At 48.3% G+C, this 20,283-nt stretch overlaps 1 protein-coding gene across 1 annotated transcript in view; it reads right to left on the bottom strand.

Moving 5' to 3' along the window:
• Positions 1 to 5,376: 5,376 nt before the first annotated feature.
• cux2b (cut-like homeobox 2b) overlaps positions 5,377 to 20,283 on the bottom strand; it is a 119,147-nt gene continuing 104,240 nt past the window's right edge. Inside the window, exons 9-22 of the mRNA XM_036526745.1 lie at positions 17,767 to 17,815; positions 16,030 to 16,134; positions 15,696 to 15,884; positions 15,407 to 15,465; positions 15,243 to 15,291; positions 14,669 to 14,768; positions 13,727 to 14,371; positions 13,250 to 13,351; positions 11,946 to 12,820; positions 10,981 to 11,146; positions 9,479 to 9,778; positions 7,882 to 8,070; positions 7,169 to 7,445; positions 5,377 to 6,446 (exon numbers count right to left, since the gene is read on the bottom strand). Of these exons, the coding sequence (XP_036382638.1) occupies positions 5,609 to 6,446; positions 7,169 to 7,445; positions 7,882 to 8,070; positions 9,479 to 9,778; positions 10,981 to 11,146; positions 11,946 to 12,820; positions 13,250 to 13,351; positions 13,727 to 14,371; positions 14,669 to 14,768; positions 15,243 to 15,291; positions 15,407 to 15,465; positions 15,696 to 15,884; positions 16,030 to 16,134; positions 17,767 to 17,815 (3,943 nt within the window). The 3' untranslated portion in view covers positions 5,377 to 5,608. The remainder of the gene's footprint in view (positions 6,447 to 7,168; positions 7,446 to 7,881; positions 8,071 to 9,478; positions 9,779 to 10,980; positions 11,147 to 11,945; positions 12,821 to 13,249; positions 13,352 to 13,726; positions 14,372 to 14,668; positions 14,769 to 15,242; positions 15,292 to 15,406; positions 15,466 to 15,695; positions 15,885 to 16,029; positions 16,135 to 17,766; positions 17,816 to 20,283) is intronic.

Here is a 20,283-nt window from a genome sequence, read left to right as displayed (position 1 = left end):
AAATCAGTGATGTAAGTTTAAAACCTCTGCTAGGGGGATGCAGTTGGCCCATTAAGACCAATGTCATAATTTTTGACAAGCATGATGGGTTTTTATTTCATGACTTCAACGTCCCATCAGTCTTCTTCTAGTCAGACAGAAATCCCTCATAAATAAAGGCGTCTGTTCGTAAATCCCATGATGCACGCTGGAACGCTGATCGACCGCTATACCCTTGTCCCGGCACAACAGGGGCGATATTAAATGCCGCCAGCGCTTGCAAGACATCTTACATTCTTGTGGCCTGATAATGTCTTCATTACAGATGCAATCCGACGTTGTTCGTCAAGGTCTTCTTGATCAGCGGTCACTGAGCGAAGATCCTCTGTCTGCACTTAAATGCCGGACCAGCGGTTAAACACTGTCAACAATTACCGTTTTTGCCCGTCGCGACACATTTTTTATTTTTTTTTCTCATACTGGATCCATACTTGACCTATATAAACAAACTTGCAATCACGTTTCTGGACCACCTGTTGTAGTCGTGTCAGATTTGCAGCATTTGTGGGATAACTCAGAGGTTACGGGTGGATTAAGGATGAATTTATGTCTTGTAAAAAAAAAAAAAGAATGTGTTAAGAGAACATCGAGACTCTATAATGGTAGTGTGTTGAATGTCGTTCGCCCTCGAATGTACATCGCGTGACCAGAATGCTTGTATATTAGTTTGGAAGGAATGGTATCGAACATTACCAGCAGTACAATGTGTTACAGAGCCAGCAGTATATCTTTTTTATGTGTATGGTGCTTGAAGCAAAGGAGAAGACATTCCTTAGTCATTAAAGGCCAGCTTAGTTTATGCAACTGTTACAAAGTTTCAACAAAAACCATAACACAAGCAGGATCTTATACAATAATGTTTTCAAATGATGGCTTGATACACATGATTCCAAGACCCTTGGCATTTATTTGTCCATTGAGATTAAACCAAATCCTTCAATGCATTTAATCATAGAACAATCGTAAGACATGGGCTGCTCTGGTTCACCTGACACGAGATGAGTCCATGTTGGAACAGGAAGAGGAAGTGACACTTGACAGGAAAACACAAAAAGCATTTAAGGTACTTCTGCTGTTGCTCAAGATGACAAATGGAAAAAAGTGAACACATGCTTGTATAACCACCCCTTGCTTAATCAGAGCAAATTACATCTAATAGCTCAGATCCATAACACATTTATTGATAGCACAGTAATATAAGTTTATCAATCCTTGGCAGCACACCATGATTCACTGAACTCAGCATGAGAAGACTGTTTACCTTTCAGCAACTCAAGTCTAACCTTTTGGAAAACATGAAATTCTCAGTGAGAATAATCTGGAAATCTGTGGTTTTAAAATCTGTGCGTAAACGGGGTGCATTTGCTAACTTAATAACGAAGCACTCACTCTACGCCAGGTTTGTGTGGTTTTAGCATGGGCGTAATCAGATTCTAGACAGCTGCACTGTTCTGTTTGCCTCGGAAAGTCAAACCACTGGATGCATTTGGATTTATTAACATGTATTCACTGTTTAGAGTTACTGTTAATCTGAGAATCTGCAGATTAGCTTTAGCCATGGGTTACACCAAGGAACCAGTGCCTCGAAAACATTGTGATTTGGGTTTAAGTTTTGATTTTAAACTCTGAACTTATCATCTGACGTTTTCTCGCAGTGATAACTTGTGGAATTCAAACTGTGGAAAGGACAAAGGGGTCTCTAGTACTGTAGGTCATAGGTTAAGACTAAGTATTTGGTGGTTTCAAATGCTGTGTTAATACCTCTTGATGAATGCTGGTCAGTTTTGTCAAGGACGTCTTGTACCATGTGTAAAAAGTTAAGTGCTCTTTCTGATGCAGTAGGACCATAATACAAAACACAGTCTATTCCCCTTTTAAGTGGACAATATGAAAATACATGCAAGACACAAATGGTAAAATGACACAAAAGTGGGGGAGAAGAAGGTGTTATGCTGCTTTAGTAACTGTCAATGACCATTCGGAGGGACAATCTGTTTTGTTCACAGTTATTCTTGCAAAAGATATTATTGGAACAGAGAGTTAGAAGTGATGTCCAGGTCAAATGCAAGAATAAATATTCAGGGACACTTTTCGGGACACTGTGTCATGGTTCATTACAGGACGTTTGCTTATTTCATCTTTCAAGGCATACTACACCAAAATAACTTTCAAGGAAATCCACACAGCAACAACAGTACAGTAACCATTTTCTTTCAGTAGGAGTCTCAGGGAGTTGGGTTGTCTTCTTTCATTTCCTACAATATTTCCTCCATTTTTCATCCCCCCCCCCCCACAAGAAGCAATTGACTATGGGCATGCTTCAGAGGTTGCTGACAATGCTCCCACTGATTACAAAGCAGCCATCACGATAATCTAACCATGTTATTTTATAGCAAAGTACATACAGCACAAACATCATGAAAGTAGTTGTTGTTCACTGGGGCTGGAAGGTTGCCCATCTTGCTGTGGCAGGTTTTCAGCTGGACTGATCATTGCAGTGCTGCACTGTAGCAAATAAGGGAAATGTGTGTTTTCTCTCAAAAATATGCCACATTGAAAGGTACTCATGACACAGTGGATTTACCTGAAACAAGAACAGATCTATTTTGTAAAGCTTAGTACAACAAGGCAAGACTACCCTGAGAAAATGTCTAAAATATGGGCAAGCTGTCCAGAAGTGGCTTGTGGGCTGGGTCAATAAATCTGTACACTTTGTTAATATAACGAGCACATCTGTCTCAAAGAATCTAAGATATCATCTTCTGCAAGTGTATTCCATATATAGATATATTTCCAATTCTCTGTACTATTAAAACATGTGCAAAAATGTTTACTACCAACTTCAGTGATACAGAAACTGCAAAGATTAGTGAAACATTACAGCAGGAAATTTAAGTACTTCATATGAGTCATTTTTGATTTCTCACATATCTTAAAATCTAAGTGCTGTCAGTAGTTCTCAGAGGAGGTATTGCAGACCTATAAATATTGTTCATTAGACTACAAAACAGAGGCAAAAACATTTAGAAGGAACTCAGCTGACATGATAAAGTACTCACTGGGAAGCAGTATTTCAGTGGCCTAGAGCAAAACACTTTCAGACTGTAACAGATTTATCCCATGATATTTGTTGAGGTGCAATTTCAATCAACTAAACTCACACATTGATTCTGGTTGTACTTAGGGCTTCTAGTTTTCAGAGTTTTATTAGTGTAGAGGTGATGTCCCTTCAAATACATTCTGAGCTTTCACTCTCTTAATTTGACTGGTCTTGGCTAAGTGCTGTGGTTTTTCCTTAGCCTTCTTGATTTTCATGTCCATGCAGGCTCAATTCATTTCTGGTCATTATTCATATAGCCTTAAACCATTCAATCATAAACATCTTGATATTGTTTGAGTTCATTCTAATGCCTAGCTTGATGCAGCATTAATAGCACAGGCTATTTAAAGGCAAGTGGTGACACGAAATATAAACACCCAAAAAACTAGAAGATCTAGCTAGATCTAGCTAGAAGTGCACTCTTCCTATGAATTCCTTGCCGTAGAGAGTGAAACTGAAAACTGAAAACTTAATTCCATGTAGGGGGACAGTAGGATCATGTTGACTCGTTGAAGAACAGTCAAGTACCACTGCTTTCGACCACTGGAGTTCACGTTATCTAGATGCATGCTCTACCCAGCACCTTACAGAACAAAATATTCCAGAATATAATTTTAATGTACATAATGTCAGATACCCCAAAGGCATAATCAGACTAACATTACAATTCCACCTCAATTTGGGATTCTAAAAAGGATCTGAAAAAATTCTTGTAGTATGTAACCGCTCATGACATCACATATTGAATCACCACTGTTACGCGCCCCCCCCTCAGCAGAACTTTTCAGTCTGAACTTCCTTCCCAAAGGCAGAGGCTACATTTCTTTTGAGAGGGGTTGTGTGGTGCCTCTGTGCAAAACCAGTACGATAAGGGTTCGAGGGAGGGCAAAATGGGTGTGCCCCATAGACGAAATGAAGAACCGAAGAGACATGCGGTAAATTTGAGTAATGTGTAAGGCGAACTGGGCGTGTCCCCGAGCAGTGTTTCCCAACCAGAGTCACACACACAAACACACACCCACACACACACACACACCCAGACTGTAGACATATTTAAAGAGTTTCAGACTCGAAAAACCATAAAGTCACCTATTATCATGTCAACATGCACAAATAACAGTGCCCTTCGAACACTACACTTTTGCAGTAATTAACCCATTGACACTCATTTCATGTGGTGTTTGAAATCCATTTAAAACATCGCAGTAATGACGCCACCGCCAATGTTTCCTGTTTCCAAAACATTGCAAGGGATGGGCACTAGTGGCGTTAACAAGGGTTGCTTGCTGTAGCGTACTTCAGAGCTGAAACTTTAGATGTTATATGCCCAAAAAACAGTTACGAGCGTCCAGCCACACGTTGGCCAGAGGAAAAAAATGGTTGAGAATCACTGCTCGACAGAATGTTAGCGGTAATCGTGAAATGGAGAGCTGGATTGGTGTAGACTGCGCACATGTGTAGTGAACTAAACCCTGGCCTTTCTGCCAAGCACATGGGAAACAGCCACACTGTACCCCACAATGTATGTATACTTCAGGAAAAAAAAAGAACACGTCCACTAACAAGGTCCTACTCTTATTTGCATTTCCTTTTTTCTTCTTTTTTTGTCATTTTTTCAACTTTTTTCCGATTTTTTTTAAATCTCAAGTGTATCACAGATGACTAACTATAAGGGGATAAGAGGGGAAGTCGAGTACCATGCTACATCTTGTTCAGAGAAGGCTATTGCAGACAGTTCTACAACATGTACAACCACACATGACACGCTTGTGTTACAAATGTTCCAAAACATATCACCAAGAAACTAAGTACATAGGAGATGTTCGCTATTTTAGAGTCTTTAAGGACTATCCCTCAGTAAATATTAAGATTTTGTGAGTTACTTGACTTTTAACTACAATGTCTTAAAGACAAAAATCTGAAAAATTGCTATTCAAAAAGTAGCAAATTTGGTCAGTCTCTTTTTAAATAATCATAGTGCTTTTGATGGCTTAAGACAGAAGTCTTTTTTTTAATCTCACCCAGTGGCAAACTACAGAACTTCAGTGTGCATCTTATGACACCACAGCTGCAAAGTCTTCAGATCAGAGGTTTCTCCTCCATTTAAAACACAACAGCTAGGGCTGTTACATATATTTCAAAGTAGTATCCTTTATTAAAATACCTAAAACACGTTTATAAATAATTTCTTTTTTTTTCCTTTTTGAAAAGTCCTCTTGAGGAGTTTGTCAGTGTTGGAAGGTTGCTCCACAGGCCATTCCTTTCTGAGGGAGTCTTAGAGGGAAGGTTGAGGAGGCGGGGCATGAGGAGCCAGGCTCCTCCCCCCGCAGAGAGAGGCCCCTCCTTCGGAGGCTTCCAGAAACACGTTCTCTTTCAGAGTCCTTCTCCATGTCTGCAGCTCCCGTTCTCCGGGGAAAAAAATCAAAGTGACGTTAAAAAGGGGAACGGAGCAAGGCGGGCAGGCGGCGCTCAGAACTCCCACTCCAGCGTCTCCTCCCGGTTCGCGGCCCGTTCCAGCCGGTGGATGATGTTGTTGAGGTTGGCCATCTTCTCGTTGCGTCTCTGAGTGCTCTTGTTCAGTTTGGGGGGGTTCAGTTGCGGAGGGGAGGGGTCCGAGCCGCCGTGGCCGGGCGGGGCCGCCGCTGCGGGGTTGGGCGGGGATGGCGAGATGGGGGCGGAGGAAGACGGTACGGGCGAGACGGACATCATGAGCCCGGGCGAGGAGGCGGCAGAGGGCGAGTTGAGCGACACCTCCAGGCTGCTGCGAGACGGCTCTGAGGACGCCTTGAAGCTGACCGGGTCCACGGACGATTTGTCGGGGTCATCACCCTCCTGCCGGGACTGGCCTGCCCTCTGGGGGCTGTCGGGGGAAAGGGATCCTGGGAAGGCCCCGGGGACCTGGCTGCACATTGCCCCCTCCTCCTTGAGGCTCTTGGGACAGTGCTGGGAGAGCTCCCTGTAGCAGGCTGCCTGCTCCTCCCGCTCCGTTTTCAACAGGGGGAACTGCATTCCCGTGGAAACGCACTTGGTTTTAGGGTGCTTCATGTACCCCTCCCTCGCCGGCCCCTCCTCTTCCTCCCCCTCCTCCTCGTCCTCCAGCTCGCTGGCCTCCTGTTTGACGATGAGCTGGCCCTTGACGGTGCTGGGCAGGCGGCTGTAGTGGGGGCTGTGGCTGGGGAGCAGCCGGCCCCTGTCCTCGCTGTCGGAGGCGGGGCTGCGGGCGGGGGGCGTAGAGAAGTTGGCCAGCTCGGCGTCCGTGTCGTTGTCCTGAAGCCCCTCCATCAACACCTCACGCCGCATGCGGGACCTGGGAGGAGGGGAAAACAGCTGGAGTCAACCGGAAGCGTAAGAAAAACAGCCTTTTCTAACTCCACAAAACAAACAAAAACTTCATGCGTCACGTGCTGGAACAGTAGTTAAAAAAAATTTTTTTCCTTTTTTGAAGTGGGACATTCAGCAAACATGGATTTGCAATCCATGGTTTTGAATATTCCTGCCAGGCCACAAACTGCCATTCCAGCTTGTACTCTTTTACATACATTTTACAGTATTATGACCCACATACATATCTACTGTTTGTTCATTGCATTATGACTGTGTTTGTATGCTAAAAATGCAGATATTTTGTTTTGGGGAAAAATCCACTTTAGGGGCAGAAGCATGGCATAATGGTAAGGAGCAGGGCTCGTAACCAAGAGATTCCTGGATCGTCTCCTTGCTGGGGCACTGCTGTTGTACCCAAGGATAAGGTACTTAAACCACAATTGGCTCAGTACATATCCGGCTGTACATACAGAAGAAATTGTATGTAAGTTGCTCTAGGTAAGAGAGCCTGCTAAAATGACAATAAAGGTAAAGGTATATGATACAACGGAATAGAATTTCATACAATGATTCACTTGGGAGGATGGTGAATGGAGGAGGTGTCCTGTATTTGTTTAAAACAGCAGGGCTCTAATATCTCTTTCTCCATTTTTGTGACCCCAAAGCTGAGCACACGGCTGGCAGTGGTGTCTCCGCTGCGCTGACCTGTAGTTGTGGAACCAGTTGATGACGGTGTTGGTCTTTAGGTTGAGCTGAGAGGCCAGCATCTCGATGGTGTGCTGGGAGGGGTAGGGCTCCAAGAGGTAGGCTTTCTTCAGGGCCTCCTTCTCCTCGGCCGCCAGCACCACGCGCGGCTTCTTGGCCTGGCCAAAGGGGCACAGGTCCATGGCGGTCAGCCCGGGGCTCACACAGTCAGAGCGGGCGCTGGGCGAGTCGCTGTCCGACCCCGCACTCAGCAGACCGTACCGACGCTTCAGGTAAGCTGGGTGGAGGAAACACAAAGTGGAGGTGGTTATGATCTGAGCACTGTTCTTTGGCCTATTCTTTCGCCCTCTAGTGGTAAAACAGTGTTACTGCTGTTCAACAGCAACAGAGTCACTAAGTGAGCGAGTGACACAGCCAGGTCATGGGCCGGCAGTGTAGCATAGCGGTAAGGAGCAGGGCTGCAAGGTTTCTGGTTCGATACCCCACTGGGCACTGCTGATGTACCCTTGGGCAAGGGGCTTAACCCACAATTGCCTCAGTAAATCTCCAGCTGGATACATGGATACAACTGTAAGTCGCTCTGGATAAGAGTGACTGCTAAATGACAATAATGTAATAATGTAATGTAATGTCTAGGGCTGCTTCCTCCAATTCTGAAACACAAACACACATGCACTCAGAGAGACACACGTGGCATTTCTGCGCACACTGACCTTTCTTCTCCATCTTTTTCATGTCCCTCAGCTTGTCCACGTTGTGAGGGTCGTTGAGCCACAGCTGCATACGGACAAAGGGCTCACGGCCTTTCAGGCTCAGCTTGTGCCAGGGTTTGGGCCTGGAGAGAAGGTCGGACACCGAGCCCTGGGTCAGGCCCAGGATGCTCTCCCCGAACAGACGCTGGCCTGTAACACAAACGCAGCAGCGTGAGGACACTGCACGTACACACACACACACACACACACACACACACATACTCACACACACTCACACACACTCACACACATACACACACAAACACACACACACACACACACACACACACACACACACACACATATACACACACACACACCCACACACACATACACACACACACACTCACACTCACACACATACACACACACACACACACTCACACACACACACACTCACACACAAAAACACACACACACACACACACACACACAAAGCAATGGATACTGCAAATACGCACACACATAGCAATGTGAGGACACACACACACATACAGTAATACAAGAACAATGCACACACACACACACACACACACACAAGGAAGCAGTGGGGTGAGAATGTAAAGGCATATGAGACAGACACGAGCACACAAAAATGCACACACCACATAAATACTCAGACACAGAAATGTAAACATCTATAATGCAAACATGCAGAAAGGTAAACACCCCATAAACACACAGATACAGAACTGTAAACACACTGCCCAAAGACTGCCCTCAAACACACTAACAAGATAGCGAAAAGGCCAGATCAGAAAACAGAGGACCTAACACACAAGCACCCTGAGGGAAATCCTGCATGCAAAACAAATCCAAACTTGAACTACAGAGGAACTTCAAAGTAGGAACTAAAGAGATGATTCAGGGGTCAATTTGAAAAAAAAAAAACATCTGATTAAGGAAGCCAGGCAATGACAGAGCACTTTTAATCAGATATGGTATTTCTTTTCTACTGTAGAGGTGGAACCAGGCTGGCTCACTGAGATTAAGTTCCAGGAGGTTCATTCCATTATATTTTTTGCCGAGCTGATCTGTATCAGCTCAGCGTACTTGCAAGGAAACAGTGGCAGACAGGGACTAATGGGGAGCGTAAATTTTTTGAGTCGGAAAATCTCAGCAGTGGACTGCAGAAAAAGTCCAGGTTTCCTCTCAGTCTGGACAAATGCCAGCGTTCATTGTGATGTCATAGCTGTTCCAGCTCTGGTTGCTTGCAGATTACATTACATTACATTACTGGCATTTAGCTGGCGGTCTTATCCAAAGCGACTTACATAGATTACAATTTTTACATGTTTATCCATTTATATAGCTGGATATTTGCTGAGGCAATTCTGAGATAAACACCTGCCCCAAGGGTACAGCGGCAGTGTCCCAGTGGGGAACTGAACCCCGCAACGGTTGCAAGCCCTGCTCCTTACCACAACACAATTGACAAGCCACAGTGCTGGACACTGCCAGCCAGTTTTGTGCCAGACAGCCGTACTCCACAAGCCACTCTGGGTCCAGGTCTTCAGAGGAACTTGTCTAGCCTACAGGGGCTCCCACATCAACTCACCCAGGTTGTTGTCCGTCAGAACCTCCTTCACCCTCTTGGTGATGCAATAGGTGTCCAGCTCAGGGGACATGGCCACCAGCTCCTGGATGCCCAGCGAGGTGTGGGGGTGTTGCGTGGAGAGCAGGCTCGGGGTGGACTTGCCCCCTGGCTGCTCGGATCCGGGTCCCAGGCCCTCCGGCTGCTGGTTCTCCTTGCTGCTCTCCAGCGCCAGGCTGACAGGCTCCACCAGCGGGCTGGGCTGGTTCTCCTCCGGGCTGGGGGGTGGGGAAGGCGAGGAGCGGGCCGTGGCGGGACTCTTGTCTGCGGGGCGAGCGGAAGCGAAGGTTAAAATTACCAGCGAGGACTGAGGTTTAAGAAGTAGCCACTTTTAGACTTTTGAGTTCTTCTATGTCCAGCAAGTTCTGAGTCATTTCTGACCCATCCCAGCATCAGGGTTAGGGATTAGGAGTTGGCAGTATGTGATTATAAGCTCATGTATAGCACAGGCAATATTAGAGAGAGCGCTGTCACATCTAGTGAATTTTATGTAATGGTACTTGAATGCAAAATTGTGTAATGGCAATTTTTAAACCTGTGGTTAACTACCAAATTTAGAATCTGGGAGCCTAGCATTAACTAACTGACCACATCCTTAATTCCTTTAACTGACTTTTCCTACAGCTACCTAGCAAATGAAGGGACCATATTTTCTACCACCCTGAAAAAAATAAATGTTATCTGAGTCTGAGTACATCTAGGTGAAATTACCAGCACCGTCTTGTTTTTATCACTTCTTTTATTACTCGTGGTTTATTACTGCACATTATATTACAAAATCGTCCAAGTTAAATAATTGCCCCTTAGAACGAAGCTGCTGTAACAGCTTTCCCTCTGTCTAAACTTGCAAAGAGGGAAAAAAAAGGGTGCCTCTTTAATGGTCTCTTCATTTCATTTAACAGTAACTTAGTAGCCCTCTTACCCAGAGCGATTCACAGAGAACAAAGTGCAGTAAAGCTGCAGGAACAATGGCCAAACCCAGCATGACCTTTTCTCCTCCTGCCTGCTTTGCTGGTGGTCACAAAGCATTAAATGTCAAAAGGTAGTTAGTTTCTTATGTCAGGTGTTGGTAACCACACTTTCGTCAGTTAGAAATAGCAATGTAAAGTGTCTGTTTTCTCTGTTCATACATGTCTAAGAATAGTTGAGTACTTCATATGTACGGCATATATCAATATACCATGTATGCTTAATATATTGATATGTGATGAATCACATGAAAATCATAATTTCATCAAAATTTATTAAAGCAATACCGTATGTACAATATGCATATGATATGCAAAATAAAATAATACGTATGAAGCTGAAGTTTGTCTATTAAAAGTCAAGGCAATGTAACTATCACATAAGGATATTTATCATACATCACATAAACAAATTAACAGTTGGAACTGTGTTTCTAGTTTCACATGATACAGTTTAATGGTACCGTAGAATGGCAGCACAGGACGAGAGAGGCATACCCAAGGAGAGGCTGTGATTGGCCGGCTGGCTCAGGCCTTGACCCAGCTGATCCAGCAGCCACAGCTGCATTCTGATGAAAGGCTCCCGGCCCTTCTGGGTCAGCTTGCTCCAGGGTTTGGGTCGAGACAGCATGTCGCTCACGCTGCCCTGAGACAGGCCCAGAACCTGCGGAGAACGGAGCCCCAGGCAGAATCAGAACCCCTGGTTTAGTGGGTCAAACGTGTGGTCGGTGTGTCAATGAGGCTGGCATGGTGTTTGGAGATGAGTGAGTGAGAGCTTGTCCGATTGAGCAGCCCCGGGCTACAGATTTGGGCCGTCCGTCTGAAAATTCAGTCTTAAAGCAGAGAAGACAATTTCCCATTTAATTGGGAAGCACCCCTGAATAAATTTGATTTAAACCCCGATATGTCAGAGCTCTAAAGTTTCGACTCAAAGCTGTCTCCGTACTAAATGTACCTGTATTTACCACTAGGTGGCGACAAAAGACAAGTTTGGAATGAAAATGTGAAAGGACACTACCTCTAAAGGAGAATGCAATGTAGAGAATCAACCTCTTCCATTCTCACAGCACACAATTATATACTGTGCATACACAGTACAGTCAAACATTTGCTCACTGATTTTTAGTGGAAATAATAAACCTATTATATTCATAGATACACACATTGTTTCAGATTTGCACCGTATCTAGTATCCACAGTATAGTCACACATTCATACACTCATACATGGGCGATACATTCGTGGTCTTTAGCGCCAGTTCAACACAATACGTGTATCATTATATATGTGCAGAACAATACAATATGGTCTGACTGAAACTTTGTATGGCAACATACAACCACTTAATTGTAGGATGTAAACCGGGCCTTAATGAAAGTAACATAAATTGTTACAAGCACACATACAGATACATGAATGATGAACAACGACCAGGTGCATCTGTGTGCAAATTAAAGCGGCACCTTTTCTCCGAAGATTCTCTGGCAGATTCCGTTCTTGGCCAGCTTCTCCTTGACCTGCCGCGTGAGCTCGATGGTGTCCACCTCACGGTACATGTACATCTCATACTGCTCCGGGGTCAGCGGCGGCACCGTGGGCTTGAGCGTGCGCGGGATGTAGGCGGGGTAGTAGGACAGCCGCCCCGGGCAGGGGGCGTCCCCCACCACCGAAACCTCCGGCTCCACCTTCACCTCCACCGGCCGGCCCGCCTCCTCCTCGGCAGCCGAAGCCTCTTCGCTGTTGGGCAGGCTCTCGCCGTTCTCAGGGCGGGGCCAGGGGCGGGTCAGGGCAGAGTGGCCCGAGGACGAGGACGAGGACAGGGAGGGCGAGACAGAGGTGAAGGGGCGAGAGCCGCCGCCCCCGCCGCCGCCGACCCCGCCCACCAGCACGCCGCTCCGCTCGGCCGACCAGTGCTGGTCGAAGTAGGCGCCCGCCTCGCCGATCTCGGATTTCACCTTGCGAATGATGTTCTGGACGAAGGCAGCAGGGGACAGGACGCTCAGCGGGGTCTGCGGGCTGCTGATGGGGTTGACTGTGCACGCCGCCCCCGCTGCCCCCGCCGCCACGCCCCCGTCCTCCTGCTTGATGAAGGCCGACAGCTGCGGCCCCCGGGCGGTTTCGGAGAGGGCCGGCCGCTCCCCCTGGCCCCCCGAGCCGGCCCCGACGGCCACGCCCGCGGCTGCACCCCGCCCGCACACCTCCATCTCCAGCAGGGCCTGCTGCTGTGCCTGCATCTCACGTCGCGCCTGCTCCAGGATGCTCTTGATGGTGTCGTCTGAGCTGCTGCTGCCGCCGTTGCTGCTTCTGGCGGACGAGCTGCCCACAGACTTCCCATCACCTGCGGCACAGAAACACCCACCCATCAACTCTCCTGCGGGACAGACACACCTGCCCATTCCACCTGTCACATCACCTGCAATACAGACATGCTTACCAGCCACTCCTGTCACTTCACCTGTACAGAAAAATGTACCTGTCACATCACCTGTAATCAAGACAAACCCACCTGTCTCATTACCTAAAACACCTACCCGCCACTTCACCCGTAGAGACAAAAGCACCTATCATAACACCTGCAATACAGAGACACCCACCTATCTCATTACCTACAGCACAGACACACCTACCTGCCACTTCACCTGCACAAACACACCTATCATATCACCCGCAATACAAACAGCTACCTGCCACACGATGTTCAACACCCACGCCCCCCCAAACTAGCCTCAGCCTCAACACAGTGAAAGCCGCATGGCATCAAACTGACCTCCTCTCTGGGACTGGATCTCCTTCTTGGCCTGCTCCAGGATGTTCTTGATGGCGTCGTCTGACCCAGTTTCTGGAGTTCGGATGCGGGGAGTGATGCTCCCTGCCGGAAGGAGAGAGTAACGGGAGAGAGGGGGAGAGGTGAGTGGGACGGCTGATCAGAGACGAGTTCGGAGGCTTTGCTTTTGACTGGTAGATCAATGGCTGCCTTTGAGATCCTGGCATCTGTGAGGCTGCAGCGTACTTGAAACTCGATTTTCAAAGCTGAGAAATCTGAGGAGAAAACAAAGTTAAAAGTAACACAACAAACATGGGAGACGGGGGGGGGGGGGTGAGGGGGGGAGTGACGGGGCGCGGGAAGCGCTGGCTTCAAGTTCAGGCCAAGTTCCTCAGTGAAAGATTCAGGAGCGTACCGTGCCAGGAAGGAGAGGGGGAAAGAGTGGGTGAGTCAGATCTCTCCTGTAAGCGGGACGCTCACCTCGCTGGCGCACTTGGATGGTCCTCAGGGCCAGGATGTTCTGCTCGTCCGACAGGAACTGCTTCATCTTGATGAAGGGCTCCTTGCCCTTGACGGTCAGCTTCCTCCAGGGCTTGGGCCTGGCCAGGATCTCGCTGACCGAGCCCTGGGACAGGCCCAGGACGTAGTGGCCGAAGACCCGCTGCCCGATGTTGTGCTTCAGGAGCTGCTCCTTCACCTGGTAGGCGATCTCCGCCGTGTCTAGCTGGTCCTCGTCTCCAGTGCCCGAGCTCCCGCTCTCCGATTGGTCGCTGGGCGGCCCCGCCTCCCCGCCCCCGGACCCCGCAGAGCCCTGATTGGACGACATGAGGGCGGCTTTTGCCGCGTAGAGGGCCGTGGGGAAGGCCATGAGGGTGCCGCCCTCCTTCTTGAAGAGAGGAGAGAGGAGCTGCTTCTGCAGGAGGTGGTCTCCGCCCAGCTTCTCGCCCGGGAAGGGCGAGACGGAGAAGGGGCGGGACAGGTCGTGGGCGGAGGCGCTGCCGCTAGCCACAGGTGGCACGGGGCTGGAGGAGGCCCGTCCCTCCATCTGTAAGGCCCTCTGAGGGGAGGAGTAGGACCCCACGGGCCTTCCAGCCTCCTTCCCCGACTCATCAGACTGATCCTCATCTGGAGGGTACAGAGAGGCAGAGTCACAGAAGGGCACAGAGTCACAGAGGGTCAACACAGAGTCACAGAGAAGCACAGTCAGACAGAGTCCCAGATGGCTGACACAGAGTCACAGAGACAACACAGAGCCACACAGAGGCATATAGACATAGAGAGGTAATGAGAGTCTCAGCAAGGTACAGGGTCACACACAAAGGGACAGCATCACGCAGAGACACAGTCACAGAAGGACACAGAGTCACATCCCCACAGCTAACAGCTACTGCATGCATTTCACACAGACCCCCACAACATTACCATTACTATGCAAGACCCTGGACTTCTCCACCAGGTACTTGTGAGAGGACAGGAAGGCCTCTTTGTCCAGCAGCAGTGCCTCGGCAGCCTTAGAGGATTCCTGTGACGCAGAGACAGAGAAAGGTCATTTCCCATGAGTCCGCAGCATTTATCCTATCCTAACACTGATCCACCCATCCACCTGCAAGAGTGCACTCTACACAGCCCCAAGTGCGATGAGGGCACCCAGCCAGAAACCAGCCAATCACGGGCTCTACCACAACTGCCGGCCCCTGACCAGGCCTGATCAGTGGATCACAGCTGAACGGATCAGTAGGAGCGCGGCAGGAGGCGACGACGCGGCGCTGAAGTCCGAACGGGCGTCCAAAGCAAACGGGAGCGAGAGACAGATTGCTATAAAAATAAATCAATGCTATGTACACGCACCCAGTGTGGATATCAATACCTGCTAATGCGCTAGCCAGCAGGCCGCTCTGCTTCCTTCTGGTTTATTTCTGTTTGCTCTTTGGTTTGGACGCCCCCCCCCCCCCCCCCCATCCCCCCACTCCCCACTTGCCCCGGCACCTTTTCTCACCTGTGACGAGCCGCCGTTCGCCGACGCCAGCTTCATTGCTTTCAGGATGCTGCGGACGGAAAAGAACAGCAAAAGTGACAATGGCGACAGTGTCACAACAGCCCGCTGCGATACACAGGACAGTCCTGGGGTTTCGCCTCATGCGGTCCTCGTGCGGTCCTCACCTGAGCTCCGTTTTAATCTCCTCATAATCCACTTGGGACTGCAGCTTGGCTTCCAGTTTCTGAAAGGGACAGAGAATGGAGAAGGGTTTTTCCCCACCAAGCTAACAACTGTCTACACCCTCAACAAGAGTTTCTAAGCATTCAGATACCCTGTAAATCCCTGTGAAGGAAGGGACCGAGCGGTCGGAAGATGATGGAAATATCAGGGTGGTACAAGCTGAATGCTTTTGTTTAAAAAAAAAAAAAAAATCTCTCTACGTGGAGCTTTCGGGGATGACCGTTAACCTACCTCGATAGCTTCCGTTTTATAGGCCAATCGGCGCTCCAGCTCCGCGATCCGATTGGCCGAGGTCTCCTGGACTTCCTGTAAGGTGAACTGGAGCCTCTGCACGTTCTCCAGCAGACGCAGGACCTCCCTGTCTTTCGCCATCAGGGCGGACTCCAGCCGGGACGGCGCACACTCCGACTCCACCTTCTCCTGAGGGGCAAGAAGGAGGAGGAGCCGATTCACTTCAAAAGCCCCCTCCCCCAAGCCGTCCGACCACTGGCCCCCTCTGCATGTCCCACTGGATCAGTGGCAGGCAGACTGGGCAGTTTAGTGATGAGGATTGATAAAGCCTTACCCCGCTGGTGCCCTCTGACAGATGGCACCTCACTTGGGCAGCACTGTTGGCACTGGCCAGCTGTTCTCTCAGTCTTTCCACCTCCCTCTGGGCCGTTTCTGCCCTCTGAAATCAGAGAATGCCCCGTTAGCTGCACAGTGGAGTGTGCTAATAGCTGGCAGCCTCAAACTCTTAAATCCACACTTACTTAAGTTATGCCGCAGTTACTTAATGGATCACGAAATACAGCATCCCGTCAGGAGGCTAAGCAGGGGAATCACTGTGAGAGTAAACCTTTTCCACAGCACCTAGCACAGTACTATTGCTATTCCATCAGATCTAGTGCAGCAACACTGCTTTTCCCACTGCATTAGCGCTGTACTAGGTGGAAAAGTGGTGGAACTGCACAATATGCAATGGAAAAGCAATAGTACTGCGCTAGGTGTAGTGGAATAGCAGCAGTGCTGTACTAGGTACAGTGGAACAGTATGAGACTGTTTCCAGCTCTACAGTGGAAAAATAGTATTATGAGCCAGTCTGGTTCCAGCTCTACAGTGGAAAAGGGGTATAATGAGCCAGGCTGGTTCCAGCTCTACAGTGGAAAAGGGGTATAATGAGCCAGGCTGGTTCCAGCTCTACAGTGGAAAAGGGGTATAATGAGCCAGCCTGGTTCCAGCTCTACAGTGGAAAAGGGGTATAATGAGCCAGTCTGGTTCCAGCTCTACAGTGGAAAAGGGGTGTAATGATCCAGCCTGGTTCCAGCTCTACTGTGGAAAAGGGGTATCATGAGCCAGCCTGGTTCCAGCTTTACAGTGGAAAAGGGGTATAATGAGCCAGTCTGGTTCCAGCTCTACAGTGGAAAAGGGGTGTAATGAGCCAGTCTGGTTCCAGCTCTACAGTGCAAAAGGGGTATAATGAGCCAGGCTGGTTCCAGCTCTACAGTGGAAAAATAGTATTATGAGCCAGCCTGGTTCCAGCTCTACAGTGGAAAAATAGTATTATGAGCCAGGCTGGTTCCAGCTCTACAGTGGAAAAGGGGTGTAATGAGCCAGTCTGGTTCCAGCTTTACAGTGGAAAAGGGGTATAATGAGCCAGCCTGGTTCCAGCTCTACAGTGGAAAAGGGGTATAATGAGCCAGGCTGGTTCCAGCTCTACAGTGGAAAGGGGGTATCATGAGCCAGCCTGGTTCCAGCTCTACAGTGGAAAAGGGGTATAATGAGCCAGGCTGGTTCCAGCTCTACAGTGGAAAAGGGGTGTAATGAGCCAGTCTGGTTCCAGCTCTACAGTGGAAAAGGGGTGTAATGAGCCAGTCTGGTTCCAGCTTTACAGTGGAAAAGGGGTGCACCTGGAGGGTGGAGGAGCAGCGCGACCTCATTCTGCTGAGGAGACTGTTTACTTAGTGCACTTTTCTTCCGAAACTGTTTACCTGCTCTGTCACACTCGGGCTGCTAATTAATGATTCATTTTGAGAACATTTATCCAAGAGCTGCTGGCGGAGGGAGAAAAGAAATCACTGAAAAGGAAGCAATCAGCGCAATGAGGTAACAAACTGCCCCGCCACACCGAGCACCCCCATCAATCCCGCTCCGGAGCCACTTGTCTTGCGGTGCACGCCGGCTCCGAGAGCGAGGGGGGGTGGGGGTGGGGGGGTGTCTGCCGGGGGGGGGGGGGGGGGGGGTCCTCATTACAGCGGCGTCTTGATTACAGGAATGATTACCTTGACGCTGGGTAATCAGCGGCCTGGGTCGCCTCACTCACCTGGTTGGCCTTCTCCAGGTTCGCCATGATCAGGCTGACCTCTTCGGCCCTGGAATAGAGAAGCACAGAGCATGCCACGGTCATCTTCCCGGTGCAGTCACAGTTCACGGTCAACCTGGACCGCACTGGTTCCCCCCGAGATACGTCTCCACGATTTTCAGTCTTTCCACGTGAGAGGTGGCACAAGGAGACTGTTTCATTCAACAGAAGCATAGTATAGAGCATGGCCTGTAACCGAAAGGTTGCTGGTTCGATTCCCCACTGGGGCACTGCTGCTATACCCTTGAGTAAGGTGCTTAACCCAAAGTTACCTCAGTAAATACCCAGCTGTATAAATGGGTAACATGTAAAAATTGAAACCTATGTAAGTCGATCAGAAAAAAAGAGTCTACTAAATGACAATAACGTAATGTAGTGTAAATATGACTGCAAACAGTCAGAAATATGGGATATAAACCTCTAAAAGGTGTATTTGTGGGAAAAAATTAACCCCTTTAATTAAAACAGAGAAACAGCGACAGCAAACGAAAAAGGATGAGTGTCTTTGTGAGGTTGACTCCTAACACAGCATTATGATTCATACCTGTGGTATTCACTTCAGCTTTGGTCTTCACAAGACAACACACATCCAACAAGCGAAATCTCATTTAAATAGCATCTCGCGGAGATTATTCATGAGGTTTGTTTGAAGTTTAATAGTTTGTACTCTGCCTTTTATTTTCAGACACATGGGACACGATTTCCAAAAGGTGGTGAAAAAGATGAATTAATCAGAATGATTAAATGTGTGCAGTTCTGCAGTTATTTTTTTCCTTTCCTTTTTTTTTTTTAAACTGAGATACCTTCTCAGCCTCGCTAAGTATTCTTTGAGGGCATAATTGGGTGAATTACCACACTGAAACGCGCTAAACTACGGTAACGTTTTTCCCCCGTTCACCTCTGACTGCTCCCTCCTTTTTCTCATTTCTCTCACTCCGTTTTTTTTTTTTTTTTTTTTTTAATCAGTAATCAGGTCAACTCACAGCGCTTACATTTCAACTGCCCCGTTTTGCAGCAGAAGCTACAGACTGCGACCTCTGAACCACCTGAAAGCAGCTCTATGCCCTCCATCCCTGACCGATGCCCTTGCCACATCCAGCCCCTCTCTATCAGCGATATGAATGCCCGCCAGTGCCCACCTAGCGGACGCAATACCCAGCATGCACCGGGGGTCGGCCCGGTGCCCGGGCTCCACGGTGCGCGCGTATTAATACACCAGGATGGATGGCACCGCACCAGCAGCAAAAATAACAAGTGTCACATTCAGATTTAATGAACTTGTGCTGTATGGAAAATGTATTGTATTGATTACCTGCTCCGATACCTCAAGTCAAAGCAGACAAATGGCTCTTATTACCCAGGACCGGGAATCAGATGTGGGGTGGGGGGGGGTAGAGAGCAGGGGGAGGGGGGTGGTAGAAATGGACTTGTGAGGCCAGGGGAAGCGTGCCCCAGAGCAGCTCCAGATGAGATGTGTGGAGTGCTGACTGTGTGAGGTTATGACAGGGGGATAAGTGCGGGTCATGAATCACGGCCGTCCCGCCGCAATAGAGCGGTGACAACACCCGTCCTTCTGAGGGGACCCTCACACCAAACGTCTCTATTTCACACACTCTGTGCACCTATCGCACAGGATCGCAGAGACAGCTTCATCTTCCAGCTCAGACAAACAGCAGTCATCTCCTACTAATATTGGTCATCACCTACTGACACAGGTCATCTCCTACACACACCTGTCATCTCCTACTGATACTAGTCATCTCCTAGACACCAGTTACCTCCTACATACACTGGTCATCTTCTACAGACACTAGTCATCTCTTACAGACATCAGTCATCTCCTACTGATATTGGTCATCTCTTACAGACACTTGTCATATCCTACAAATGACAGTTATCTCCAACAGATCACAGTCATCTCCTAGATATGATGATCATCTCCTACAGACAGTCATTGTCTGCAGACACCAGTCATGTCTTACAGATGACAGTCATCTCTTATACACATCAGTAATTTGCAAAAAATTTCCCTCATACAAGAGTCATGTCCTACAGATGACAGCCATCTTCCACACAGTCATCTCCAACAGACAATAGTCATTTCCTACAGATGGTCAATTTCCTCAAAGAGTCACCTTCTAAAGACAGTTATCTTTTATTGACGATTGTCATCTCTGACAAATTGCAGTCATCTCCTGGAGATGTCATCTCCGACAGTAAACAGCAAGCCCAGTCAAAGGTACACCACACTGCGGTCCACCCTCTCTCAGTGCGACCGACAACACAGAGACTGTCCCTCAAACTCCACTCCAGGTTGTATGATAGACGATTCCGATGGAAAATGCTTTCAGGTCCAGATCCATTGCATTGATAGTGCTGTTCCTGTATACCCAGGAAAAGCTTTCAGTTCGAGTGCACCATGGATTATATCTGAGAGGAAAAAAAAATCCATTAAAGACTGCTTGCTGTGTGCCACAG

The sequence above is a fragment of the Megalops cyprinoides genome, chromosome 4, assembly GCF_013368585.1.
Source record: "Megalops cyprinoides isolate fMegCyp1 chromosome 4, fMegCyp1.pri, whole genome shotgun sequence".
Classification (NCBI taxonomy): Eukaryota; Metazoa; Chordata; class Actinopteri; order Elopiformes; family Megalopidae; genus Megalops; species Megalops cyprinoides.
The sequence above is the reverse complement of the archived record's forward strand: the minus strand, read 5'-3'. Positions and strand labels throughout refer to the sequence as shown.